The 13,260-nt window shown below is 36.6% G+C and overlaps 1 protein-coding gene across 1 annotated transcript; it reads left to right on the plus strand.

Annotated features, from left to right (window-relative positions):
- The first annotated feature begins 2,818 nt into the window (after positions 1–2,818).
- On the plus strand, positions 2,819–11,914 carry LOC135681716 (uncharacterized). Its single transcript, XM_065196305.2, has 6 exons — positions 2,819–5,404; positions 6,622–6,816; positions 7,177–7,334; positions 8,263–8,566; positions 9,028–9,217; positions 9,794–11,914. Exons 1-6 carry the CDS (start codon positions 3,310–3,312, stop codon positions 10,068–10,070), a joined length of 3,219 nt encoding a protein of 1,072 aa, XP_065052377.2. The 5' UTR covers positions 2,819–3,309; the 3' UTR covers positions 10,071–11,914.
- The last annotated feature ends 1,346 nt before the right edge of the window (positions 11,915–13,260 follow it).

Raw genomic sequence — 13,260 nt, forward strand, 5'->3', positions numbered from 1 at the left:
GTTATGTTATAAAGTTTCAAAACTCTATCAACAGAAAAACATATTTATAACAAAAATATAGCTAAAATGAAAAAGCCAATTCCACAATTTTGACTTTCCAAGACCACATTTTGGATTTCCAAGACCACAAAATATGGGAAAAACCACACTAAAATAGGCCCTGCAACATTGATTAGGTTTATCTCATCAGTCTTACAACCAAAACAAGTTTTTAGGATGCGGACTTTTCACTAACGCGTTTGTTGCTGAAGACATACTGAGGAAATTTTCTAGCGAAAATGGCAGTCTCCTTTGCAGTTGATATTATTCATCACAGGAGCTTGAATTTTTTGCATCAAGAGCAAGTAAAAATGTAAGGAAATGTCAGCGAATGGTCCTCCAACAGAGTTAGGTTATTTAACTGAGTTTTTGAAGGCAGAATATCTAGTATCGAAAAAATACACGCAACGTATTTATCGAAAAGGGGCACTTGTTTATTTAGGGGCACTTGTTTATACTTTCTGCAAACATGGGGGTCTGTGCCCCGTGCCCCCACCCCTGGCTCCGGCGGCCCTATTTAGAGTATATCATTTGGTTGGTAAGACTTTGCTACCATGTTTGTGTTTCCAAATTGTGTCTTACTTATTATTCTACCTGCTTATTTACTGCTGTTTCTATTGTTCTTTCAATTTTCCATCGATTCTACATATTATGTGTGAGACTCACATAAAGTGCCCCAGAACTGGCGAGCTAAACAACTACCAGAGTCTTTCTCTCATCGTATTTTGCTTCAGAAATTTAATACATCGTATCGTATCTCATCGTATTTTGTTATTAATTATACCTGATTAATATTAGGTTGCCTAGAGTTTGGCAGAAGTCAGAGATGGCGCCACGAAATTGAACCTGAGAGGGCTAAGAAATGTTCAAGTTTAGTGCCATAGGAGGACCCACAACGGTTGGGTCTAACGCGAAAGAAAATTTTTGGTTAACGAAAAAATTGATTATCGATTTTTAGAAAAAATTTGGGGGAGGGGGAGGAGTCATGCTAAAACTCTGGTGACAGACGTTGGGGAAGGGAAGAAAGGGTGACCATTGGTTCAGAGTGCACATCTCAATGATGTTGAATTGACTGAGAGAATTTTACTTCCTGGACACACGTGCATCTTCTTTTCCTCGAGAATTTTCAGTGGGCCATGATTACACATCAAAAATGACATTGTAGTGATAGAGAACGTTATCTATTGAATTAATGCAAATAAAAGAAATATAAAAGAAATATATCTCAATAAGTTAGTAAATAGATCAAATAAAGTCAAGCAGTATATAAAAACTTTGTTCTCTTCTGATTCCATACTCTATTTTAAAAGATAATAGAAAGAGAGGTAGAAAAATTTTGATCTCTGGAAAAGTGGGGGGGGGGGGGCTTCAGTCCCCCAGTGGCGCCATGCCTGGAAGTTACTGCGTTTATTGGACTTTCGTGGAGGGTTTTCTCATATGACAGGTTGTTCTTATACCCGACAGGGTTTCGTGCCATTATTCTGCATCTGATACATACCAGTGAAATCTGTTGGGACACTGTTGGCACAAAGCAGAAGGTTGGCAAAATTGTATAACCAAGTTCAGGCCAGTTATTAACTCGAAAACTAATTTTACGGCGCGGAGGTGTGTTGCGGTGACGATGCTGGGACACTGCTGAACTAAAACTATGATACTAAGAGAAAATCTCTGGCAACTTTTTTCTCCAAATAACTAAATATTTTGACATATTGAATTTTGCGTGTACATACCATCTTAATAAATTCAAATAGATAGGCTTCACTGTTATTGTCATAATTTAGCGTCAAAACCAAGGTTATGACTGGGCGGCAACCTAATCTTTACGCTTTCTAGACTCCGGGTTAATAGTTCTAAACCGCATGGCAAATGTAATGATTCCCTGTGAAATTTAATAAGATGCATTTTCTATAACTTATTGTAAACAAGGAACAAAAACTTCTTTTCGAAGGACTGTTCTTTATTCCATTCTATTCATTGCCAGCATTGATGAAATTAGGCCAAATATTTCCCAGTCGTATTAGCCTTTCCTTGAAGCTTTCTATTGTACCCTGCCTTTTGGGATTATGCGAGATTTGTTATTGTACTTTGGTGTAGCCAAAGATCAACTGGTATACTCGAGGATCAGTAGCTAAGTTTTCAGTCTACAGTGAAAGATACGAAATTCGAAGGCTAGGTGATGTATTTTGTATTTTTTATGTATTTTAGTATATGGTGTTGGTTAATATATACCTGAGCATGGAGACCGCTAACTTTTTTCTTGGTTTTACCAGCAGAAAACCTATATCTTTCGATAGCTCCATAAATAAGATACGAGCAAATAAACAGTCATTTTATGTGTTTAGCAATTTTTCCAGCTCTCCAATGCAGAAATTCGACAAGACAATTTTGTGTTTGTAGGTATTCTCGTCAATTTCTGGAAAAATCGTAATTGATCGTGAGTTTTTGATGGATTAAAATTTAAAAAAAGGAAAATTGTCGTTTAGCTTACCTTTTGTTAAAAGCACGACACAACTAGTCTGTCACACACCACCGGGATTCGCTTATTTTAGCACAATAAGTCCTTATAAGAAAGAAGCATTCCCTTTCATGAAAACATTACTTTTTTTTATAAGAACAATTTTATAAGAGCACGAGCCTCAAAACTGGTCAAAGGTTAAGAACAAATTAAGAACGAAATGAGGCTGAGAAATGCAATTTTGAACAACATTTTACCTCAAAAACGAGGATTTTTAGCCATGTTTGGGTGCTTTTTCGATGAAAATTGTCTCTCCCACTTTGTTGGCAAACGAGGCCTACACACCTCCCTAGAGCGAAAAAGCCAGCAATAGCACTGCTTACACCCTATTAATTTAAGAACAAATTTAGAGCAATCAACACAGATAAATTATTGAAAATGCATATTAAATAATTGTACAATAATGTAACTAAATAAATTTGTTAGATTGTATTTATGGCCTAGCTCCTAATTGGTTTTGATCACGAATGCTACGAATATTTCTACATATAAGTGTCCTTTCCATGATGACACATTGAATTGAAACCAAATCCAAGAAGGAATGGTTATCAACGTCACAACAGCATTTTTTTGATAGGGTTTCCTGTAAGAAACCATAGTTATGCTTGTTACCAGACCACTGTTTGCGCCTCAGTGTGCGGTGAGGTCTTTTTCATGCAAAACAATCGGAGACGTTAGATTCATTTGACCAAGGCTCAAAGACCGACGTCACCCATTATAAATTTGTAAATAATCTTGCTTGGAAAACAGTGGGAATGGCAGAGGGAATTGAAGTGCGATTTTTGGGCAAATTAACGTATTATGCTGTATTTGTATATCTCTTGTTCATACTAGGCCTTCTCATCGTGTGCAGACAGCGGTACAAATCACGAACGGAACGTAGGAAATCGAAAATATCTGACCAGGAAGGGTCAGAAAGGAAAGATACAGGAGAAATGGGCTTGAAACACAGTAAAGGAAAAGGAACCCATGATAAGGAGAATAACATCAGGAGAAGGAAGGACCCTCCTCTCAAAGATATTGATAATGGCGAGATCAGGCCTAGATCGATCCATAAAGATGGCAACCAGAATATGTCTGCCAAAGGTCAGTTAGCTGCTGAAAAGTTTGTCAGTCGCGAGGAAACTTGTGAATGCGCCAACGATGTTTGCAAGGAAAAGCCTAGAGAATGTGCGGAAGTTTTCTTGCTGGACAAGAACATGACTTCCATTACCGAACAAATAAATATTGGTCTCCAAGAAGATATTTTGGAACCGGAAAGTTTTACGAGGTGTCTCACTTCCGGAATCTATGATGATATAAAAAATGAAACTGTAAGCGATCCAGGTAAAATTGTGGATGACAGCAAACTTGACGGGTTTGAAATGGGACTAACAGAAACAAGGACTTGCGTGGATGGTGACAAATCGCGTTCGGTTTGGACTAACAGTGAAATTGACGCCACTGACAAGAACCATGACGATAGACCCAACACGAGGATAAGTGAAGAAGAAACGTGCAATGTCGTTGAACATATTTTGGATGACTTGAGCATGCATGTAGAAGCAAACGTATCAGTTTCTGTTTGCAAAAATTTTGAAAAGGCAAACATGTTAGATTCCTTTGCAAACAAAACAACATCTTGTATCTTTAGCGATGTTTTGGATGATTTAAAAAAAAGTTCAACCTTAGCTGACATTCGTAAACAAATATTTGTAAACGAATTGACAAATGACTGTTTAGAAAACATGAAAGAAGACAGTCATCTTTTTGGGAAGATAGAAAGGTACGCAGACAGATTAGCCCAAGACATTATTTATGGGGACTTAGCTGAAGACAAATCCACAAGAAAAGATCAAGCAGACTTCAAGATTTTACCAGCTGTATGTAAAAAATCAGGTCAAAATATATCTGTAGACTTCTGCCAGTCAATTGCAAAAGATGTTTGTCGGGATGCTCCCAGAACTGCAAGAAATCTTGAAAATCTGGCAGTTAGCATTAGTAACTCTGTAATAAAAGATGCAAAATATACTGTTCAGTACCAAACAATATCAGGAAAGGCCCCTGAAAGTACATTGTTAGTAAATTCTGTTAATGGAAATGATCTGTTTGAAGAAAATCTTAAGAGGTTTTCAGATGAAATCGGCAAAGAAGTTATGTCAAGTGCTTTTGATGATGTGAAATTGAAATGTATGGTGACTGATGATGACAGTGAAGATAAATGCAAAAAGCAAAGGAATGGGCGAACACAGAATGTTACCTTTGCAGAAGAGAATACACATGTTGATGGTATGATAGAGAATGGCAACACAAATGGCTTCCATTATGATCAGAAAGGTGACTCACAGTTTCCAAAAAGAATTGACTCGCAATCAAACTTTGATGCAGATGATGAAGAGGAAGAGGAAGATGATTCTATTTATTCTGATGATGAGTTTAAGTCTCCAGTTGTTATTAGAAATAAAAATAATTTAAAATTGAAACTTCATTCAGATAGACCTCTGTCTAGTTATGCGGAACAGTTAGTTGATTTTCTGGCAGATGATGATAACACATTGGATATGTTTGAATCTGATGAAGAATTTAATGCAGTATTAGATAAGCTAGAAGAAAAGTACAAAGAAAATGAAGATCTGAGTACAAAAATACAAAAACGGAGGAGACTAAGTGAGTGCCGTAGAAAATCAGAAGGCTCCATTAGTTCCAACAAAATGGGAAAGCATTCTTTGAGTGTTGATGCCCTTGATGATACATCAGATCAAGAACGATTCACAAGCACACTGTCTGAAAGTTCCTTATTAAGCTACACTGATACTGATGATGCAATGAGGGGTGTTTTCTCTGATGATCAGCTCTTGAGTCCAAGCTCTGGTAAGTCAATTGCGACTTGTTATTTTATCATTTTTTATACATTCCTCAAATTTTAGGTTAGACTTTTATTGCAATGAGAATTTCAAATATGCCTGCACAGGCTTAATTTCATTTTAAAGTAGCTTAGAGGTTTGAGTGGGCAGCCAAAGTTATTTAAGATGAATGAATTTTACATCTGCTCTTTCAAAGCAAACAAACTGTCAAATAGTGATAAATATGAAACAACTGATATGGATAAAATATTCTATGGCTATCAGGCAGGGCTATGGCTGTAAAAATCTGATTTGTCACCTAACCGAGATGTCCTTGATGGTTTTATATACTTTCGAATATGGAGATTCAGAATCAGAGATGGAACAATAAATCTTTTGCCTCAGTATCACATGATTGATGATGTCATCGATAATGGCAAAAACAGTCATAAATCCATAAATATTCAAAATAAATTGTACAATTTACCAATTCTAGGTTTTATGTGAATGTGAATTTGAAAAGCTTTCAATTGATTTATCATATAATTGAGTTTGCTGACATTTGGCTAGGTAGATTAGGACAAAGGTAAAATAAAGTTAAAATTTTTTATAATCGTAATGCATTGCATTCTTTGAAGCAAATTTTAAAAGTAAAATTTTAATGTTAAAATGAATATCCACTGGCGGAAAATGATGATATTGATTGACTTCTTCCTTGTTAAACCTTATGCAACATTATGCCTTCCCTGCTACTGTAAGGCTAAGACTTGCAGAGTCTCAGAAACTTGTTTAGGCAATTATATTGAGTTATTACATGATAAGGTGGAGATAGTTGGTGCTTTGTTAAGGGTGAGCCCTTTTTGTCAATCAAAAAACGTTTAAACAAAAAAATGTTGTTTCCAACAGTGGAGCATTCGGATTTTTGCCGGCGAGATTGAAATACCCTTGAGACTGATTACAAGAATGCATTTCAGTGAAGATTATCTCTCTTACAAGAAATTCAAAAACTCGAAAAACTCCGGGAGTTTTTCTCTGATATGATAATAGCGTGCAGGATGTCATTATTGAGGGAAAATATCGGGAGACTGCCGCAATTTGCGGGAGTGTTGGCATGTATGACAGTGCATGTCATGCCCAGGGGCCTAGTTTATGTGATTTTGAAACTTAAATTTAAAAAATATGATGTGGCTTGGACACTGCCTTGCTGTAGATTGAAACAGAAATAACTGTTTCTTGTTCAATCAGAAATGCAGAGAACTGTTGTTGTTGATGCTGGATGTGGTTTTCTGAAGACTGGGTTAGCTGGTGAGCTGGCTCCACATATGATTTTGCCTTCTGTGATTGGAATTCCAAGACGATTTTCTCAAGATGTTAGCCGGATGACAAGAGGCTATTATGTTGGTGATGAGGCAATTATGCATGCTGGAATGCTTCAGTTAGGTAAGGTCATGAAATTTATCAATTATCTGAGGTTGTTGTTGAAACATTATTCAACTTGAAACAAGTGAAAGTTGGTCTTTCATCAGTCAGTAGTTTTATGTTTCTTAGAGCCAGCTAGTTTAACTAACATTGTATTGGGTAGCTCAACAAATTTATTTTATGTTTCTTTTCAGATTCTTGTCAGAGAACAGTCTTTATCTATTTCAGAAGATTTATTTCCAATACAGAATCTGAAATTTTGATTTTCTGGTTGTAACCCTGTATTGATATTGAAGAAAGATTAAACAGAATCATAAAAAGGCAAGAAACAGAGATGTATACGTGCTTGAATATCTGCAGTTTTCCTTTTTTCATACACAGATCATCCAATGAAGCCTGAGGTCACAAATTGGTCTGATGTTTACAGTCTTCTTGAATATGTTATTGAAGAAACATTACAAGTTAATGTTAGAGAACATCCGATTTTGCTCACCGAGATTGGTTTGATGCCAAAGAAACACAGAGAGAAGATCACAGAGGTATGAAATATTTAAAAGATGGGCTACAATAACTAGAATTTGAAAGATGACTCTAATTTGCACTTGTCAGACAACCCTCTCAAAGCAACTAGACTTTGCTCTTTCGTCAAAACTTTAAAAATTTCCCTCATCCCAATCTGTCTAGCTTGTACATGATGTCGCAATGTATAGTCTTGAAATTAGCAGTCTGTTCTGGGAATAACGTACTCACAAGTAAAGTGTTTGCAGAAGCCCATTGCAAAATTAACTTACTACCAAGGATATTCGACAATTTTAAGTGTTGTTCTTTGTGCATATCTCGAGTAAGGCCTACAAGAGCTGACTTGCAGCCAGGGTGAATGTTTAAGATAGGTTATTCACCATCAACGGGTCTTATTATTGAAAGAATTTGATTAATTAACATCAACATTAGAAAGTATGTCAGGTACCTGCTTTGTAAGGGAATTGGCTTTGTTTATTTTTTAATATTTAAATGAATGCCCCTTAATGCTTAATGTGATGGTTTAAATTTCGAATTAAATCAACTTTTGATTTTTGTGTTATGGTAAAGCTTTTTTGTGCTCTGATGCTGGGTAAAATCCTGCAGAATGCTTTAAAAGGGCAGATGTAATGTCAAGAGATAGCAGCAACGATATAAATTTATATGTGTGTTTGAAACCCATATTTTTTCTTGGCTTTTTTTACCCATGATTTTTCTGACCATGGTTATATTTTTGAAAGAGTAAAAAATATGAAGTACGGGTTGCACTTGCAGCTTTATTGTAATATTGAGTGGAAGGGGTAGTTCTTTATTTCCACAACATGAACCTGTAGTAAGTGTTTGCCTTGGTAATTCTTTATTTCCTGAAAAATTGTTTAATGTATTGATATAACAAGTGTTTAGCGCTGGTGTGGATTTGTGAATGATTTTGTTGTTGTTCTTTTATAGATAATGTTTGAAAGGTTTGGAGCTCAGGCATTCTATTTGGCCAACCAAGGACCATTATCATTGTACTCAATGGGGCTAACTACAGGCTTGTGTGTAAACTCAGGGTATTCAAGGACCCAGTCGATTCCCGTATATGAAGGACATTCTTTACCTTATTGCACTAACCAACTCGATATTGGTGGCAATCAGATTGCGAATTACTTAGGGAGGCTGTTGTTGTCAGAGAGAGGCCTAGCATTCAGTACATCGTCAGAAAAATTTCTCCTCTCAAACATGATGGAGAAATTTTGTTATGTTGCTGAGGGTATGTTATATGTCGATTCTCTAAAATATATCATTTAGACATTGTATGTTAAGTTTTGTCTCATATCAAACTGTTTTTAATTTCGCAATATTAGCTTCTTTGAGTAATGACCGTAAAGTTGCCCTGATGAAGACAACTTTGCGATGAAAATTAATTTACTGTAACATAAGTGTTTATGAAATATACAGAAATAAATGATGGCCCAGGTCTTAGGGCTTAGTGGAGGCATTCTAGTAAAGTACACTGTTGAGCAACAATAATTGACTTTTTCGGATCATTTGAACGTATTACTGGCAACAGATGTTAATAATGGCACAAAAAGCATGTGAATTCTCATACCTGTACTCATTAGCATTTATAAGGTAGCTTCAGTGAGGATTCTATGTTTGCGCTTTGTAAATCTGGTTTCGTTCATGCTTAATAAACACCAGATTATTTAGACTTGTCTTGCTCTTTCGCAGACCTGAAAGCAGAAAGAGAACTGTTGAAGAAACGCTATGATGACGTAAGGAAAATATATGAGCTTCCAGATGGACAAATCATTGATATCGATTCTGAGAGATATGAATCCCCCGAGACACTGTACAATCCTGATCTTCTGGGATTGGAGCAGAGCCCTTTGCATGAAATGATGATAGACAGCATTGCAAGGTATGTTATGCTATATTCTCGAAAGGCCATCGAATGCTGTGTCAGATGGCATACGCTGGCACGCTCACCCTCTGAAACTTATTTTTCAAGTTTGTTTATCTTGTTCCCAATAAGGACTTCAAATACTCAACAGTGTAGTTGTTGCATGGAGTAATAAACTACAGACGTCTATCTTAAAGCTAAGACAGCTAACATTTGCAATGCAATCCTTTAAAAAGGGTTGTGATCTTGGTGAATGAAGAACCACAGTAACAGTGATGGAACTTTTTTGAAGTCGCGTGAAGTCGTGCCCTTTTTTTGAAGTACCAGTTATCAACTCATTCATAGAATAACACAATTATAACGAACTCATGAGTGAAATACTGAATACTGTGTTTATGTTATAAGGAGTACTTTAACTGTGCAAAGTTACAGCCCTCTAATTAGTCTCTGAAGCAATTGGAATTCGGTAGTTTCTATATATACAATATATTGTCCTTCACTAGAGAACTTTTGATTTTTGTTGGACCTCCAAAACTTAAAGGGAGCTGTAACGGCCTTCATTTGTTGACTTCTAATCGACTATCTTTGCTTCAGTGCGGAACAAGACCTGAAGACGACGTTGATGAAAAACACTGTGATTACAGGGGGAACAACTAGATTACCAGGCTTTACCGAGAGACTAGAAAAGGAACTGTCTGCTGTTGGAGACCACACTTGTCACTTCTCTTTAAAGAAAGCCAACAATCCAGTCACTGCTACATGGACTGGTGCATCGGTTATAAGCTCATTGTCGACTTTTTCACAACAGTGTGTCACAACTGATCAGTATGCAGAAATAGGTTCTCAAGTTGTGCACTTGAAATGTTTTTAAAAGGCAGTCGACTTCTGGATTTGCATCAAATTCGCAAAATGGCAGCATATCGCAGGTTTTAGCTTTGTAGAAACTGTTCCCTTTAGTTTCAATGTTGTTTTAATTGAGTGAGGGTGTAGCGATAGCGCATTTTTTGCTGTTGTACTGTGGACATCCAGCTGTGCTGCGACCATGGAAAGTGAATCACAAAGGGAAATAAGACTAGCCAGTTTTGCAGGGGTAGTTAGAGGGAATTAACGTACAAAAAGTGCGCAAGATGTTTGTACAAATTCGCCTCCATGACATCCTTCTTGCGCCCTGTAGCACCCCGCAGTACCCCTGATACTATCTTGTGACTAGGCTGTGATTAGGAGCTGGTCAGAGAAGAGGCTCGTAATTGTATGCGCTGTGTACCTGTTGCCATTTACATAATGGCTTGATATTTGGCCTGTGTTGGCATGAAAAGTTTTGTGAGAATGTTTTATCCTGACTTGATGGTTAGTTCATCCTGGCTGCAACTGATCTAGATAGGATATTGTTGTCATGTAGGATATAGCTTCAGACGGTTGAGATGTAGTGAAATGTAATGAAACAGGCCAAGGCAGGATAGTTAGAAGGTTTTGAATGTTAAGTCCCCCATCTTAGTTTGAAATACGTCCGAAGTGTTAAATGCGCGCATGTCATTGATCCAGCATTCATTCAAACTCCACCATGTTTGTTTTCAACCACAACTTCATTTTTGGGGACTTTGTTTGAATACACAGGTTGGCGCTTAATTAGGAAATGCCTGCAAAACGTGGATGGTAAGCTGCAATGCGGCAATACTGGCAAGCTAGCGTTCTCTGATGATTTATGTTTGTAAATGGTTTTGAGTTGTGTATTGTCTCCTGTGTGCTGTTTCATAATTGTATAACAATGACCATGCTTGATTGAAAGTATAAAGTATTAGTGTTAACATATTAAATTACGGTGACTAAGTTAATTGCGGGATATGATTTTTCAGTATTTAAATAGAATACGTTACCCTTATGTCTTGTTTTATCACAGTACTTTTAAACGTGTCCTCTAGTATACACTGATTTTCAATACCCAGCTGCTTCAAGGGCTCAGTGCTTCAAGGGCGCACTGTGAGATTCGTCTATGATGCCCTATTTCTAAAATGTCCTTCGTAATTTTGCGTTATTTGAAAGCCATATTAAGCCAGAGCATTTTATGTAAGAAGCTTTCCAACACGCACAGCTAGCAATATCCATAGAATGTTTGCCTGTTTTCTATTTTGCCTGGCATACAATTCCCCATGTACTCCTTTGCATATACGCGCAAGGAATCTTAACGACTTCAGCCCCTCGATAATCATCAAGTCCTTTTATGATGCCATTTGATCGCTTTTATGATGCCATTTGATCGCTTTTATGATGCCATTGGATCGTAGGGCAATCACCCCTTTAGTTTTGATCTTGTTAACGGTCTTGTAAGGCTGTATGATTTTTCATAAAGTAAATAACGTCTAGAGTAGAAGAGATTCGTTTAGGTCATGGGAAATTTCACTTTGAGTTGATACAAATAACGCAAAAAGAACGACTCGTATACTGCTCTTTATTTCTACATCAAAGAGCATTTTTTTAATTGTTTCCTAAGATACTCTCTGGATTTCATTTTGTACTTGCTTTTACTATGAACTAAATCATTAGCAAAGTCAACATACAAACGAAATAGATTGTTTTATTCACAGATGTGTAGTGGTGCTTCCATTGGGAGCCGATTATAAATATTTAGTAAAACGATAAATTGTACATTATTTAGTTTATTTTGAACAGAATTGATGATTTATAAAGTTTGAAGATCTGGTTTGTGTTTGGGGAAAAGGTTGCACTCTTTGTTTCAAAGTCTTCTGTTTGCAATTCGAGGAGCTATTAGTTATGTTTGACGGAATATTGAAATGGCTATAGAATTTATAAAAATAGTTCCCTGAAAAGTTGTATGCATTTATCGATGACAAAGCCATTTATCCGCTTGCTTTGGATCTAAAATATTCATTTATTATCAGGAACTGAAATAATATGCAGCTGCTTGATAAGGTTTTTTAATTTATAATGGAGGCAAGAGCTAGAATTTCAATTTTATAAATATTGGAAAGAAGATTGGAAATATAAATAAAATCGATTTGCAGACCCATGTGGTTTTTTGGCAGAATTATGATAACGTATCAGGTATTTCTTGATAAGGCCTAAAGATAAGTGGTTACTTACAGACACGTAACATATGTAGCCGTCAATTTGCTTTCATTATAATGTTAAATTTTATTTCTGTTATCTAGTCCTGTGCATTAAAGCGTGAGTTAAATATCATTTGAGGTGAACACAATCTACTGTAAGTACCCTAAGTAAAAACAAAGCCTAAATGACGAAGAGAAGATTTTCATTTGATGATCCACTGATTGAATGTTACCACAATATGCAAAGAAACGGCGAGATTGCCGAGTTTGAATACGTTTTAGTTTAAACCTTGGTGCTTTTTGAGGTGGAGCAGGTTATTGTGGTGGAAATGTAAGGTGTCGGACACTAGGTTTTACGTCATAGCCATAAACAGTCAAACAGCCATAGAAACAGTCAAACCCTACGTGCAACAAAGATTAGACAAAAAGTACCGTTCTCACCGTTCGAACCTCGACGAATTTCCTCTTGTTTGAAACGGTTGGGACCGGAGACATCGGTAAGGAAAAACGTAAATAGGAACAGGTCCAAGGAATAACGAAATGCCATTAACAGAGTAAGAAGATTGCTTGCTGCTAGAAACGCCCGATCAAAACATCGCAGGAAAAGAAATCTAGGAGGTGACACATGAATATATAATTACAAAAGATTTTTGTCTCAAAATCATATGGCTCACTTGCAAATTCTCTGGACAATTTTTCGTCTTTTTGTGTCTATTTCCTTCCCCGGAGAAAAAAAGAATTTTGAAAAAGCTTTTTCAGAACAAAGACCTTTGAAAACTTTTAAAAATGTTCAAACATTTGAAAGAATCATTTCTTTTACATGGAGGAAAGTGTTTCACCTATGTATCTGTATGCTGGTGGACGGGACGGGATACCCTTGGGCCGGAAAGGCGGGAGGCTATAAAACATGGCTCTAAAACTTTTACAATTCGTGTACCATTATGCCTTAAAGCTTTCCTACCAATATCAGCTTTATTAAGCATTATATCTAAGTAC

This window comes from Rhopilema esculentum, chromosome 12, assembly GCF_057945365.1.
Source record: "Rhopilema esculentum isolate cy_ngs chromosome 12, ASM5794536v1, whole genome shotgun sequence".
Lineage (NCBI taxonomy): Eukaryota > Metazoa > Cnidaria > Scyphozoa > Rhizostomeae > Rhizostomatidae > Rhopilema > Rhopilema esculentum.

What these genes read in the sequence shown, in the direction of transcription:
- LOC135681716 (XM_065196305.2), top strand. Translation starts at nt 3,310, where the DNA reads ATGGCAGAGGGAATTGAAGTGCGATTTTTGGGCAAATTAACGTATTAT. An exon ending in TGCTGGAATGCTTCAGTTAG is followed by an intron (nt 6,817 to 7,176) that starts GTAAGGTCATGA and finishes TTTCATACACAG; the next exon opens with ATCATCCAATGAAGCCTGAG. An exon ending in ATTTTGTTATGTTGCTGAGG is followed by an intron (nt 8,567 to 9,027) that starts GTATGTTATATG and finishes GCTCTTTCGCAG; the next exon opens with ACCTGAAAGCAGAAAGAGAA.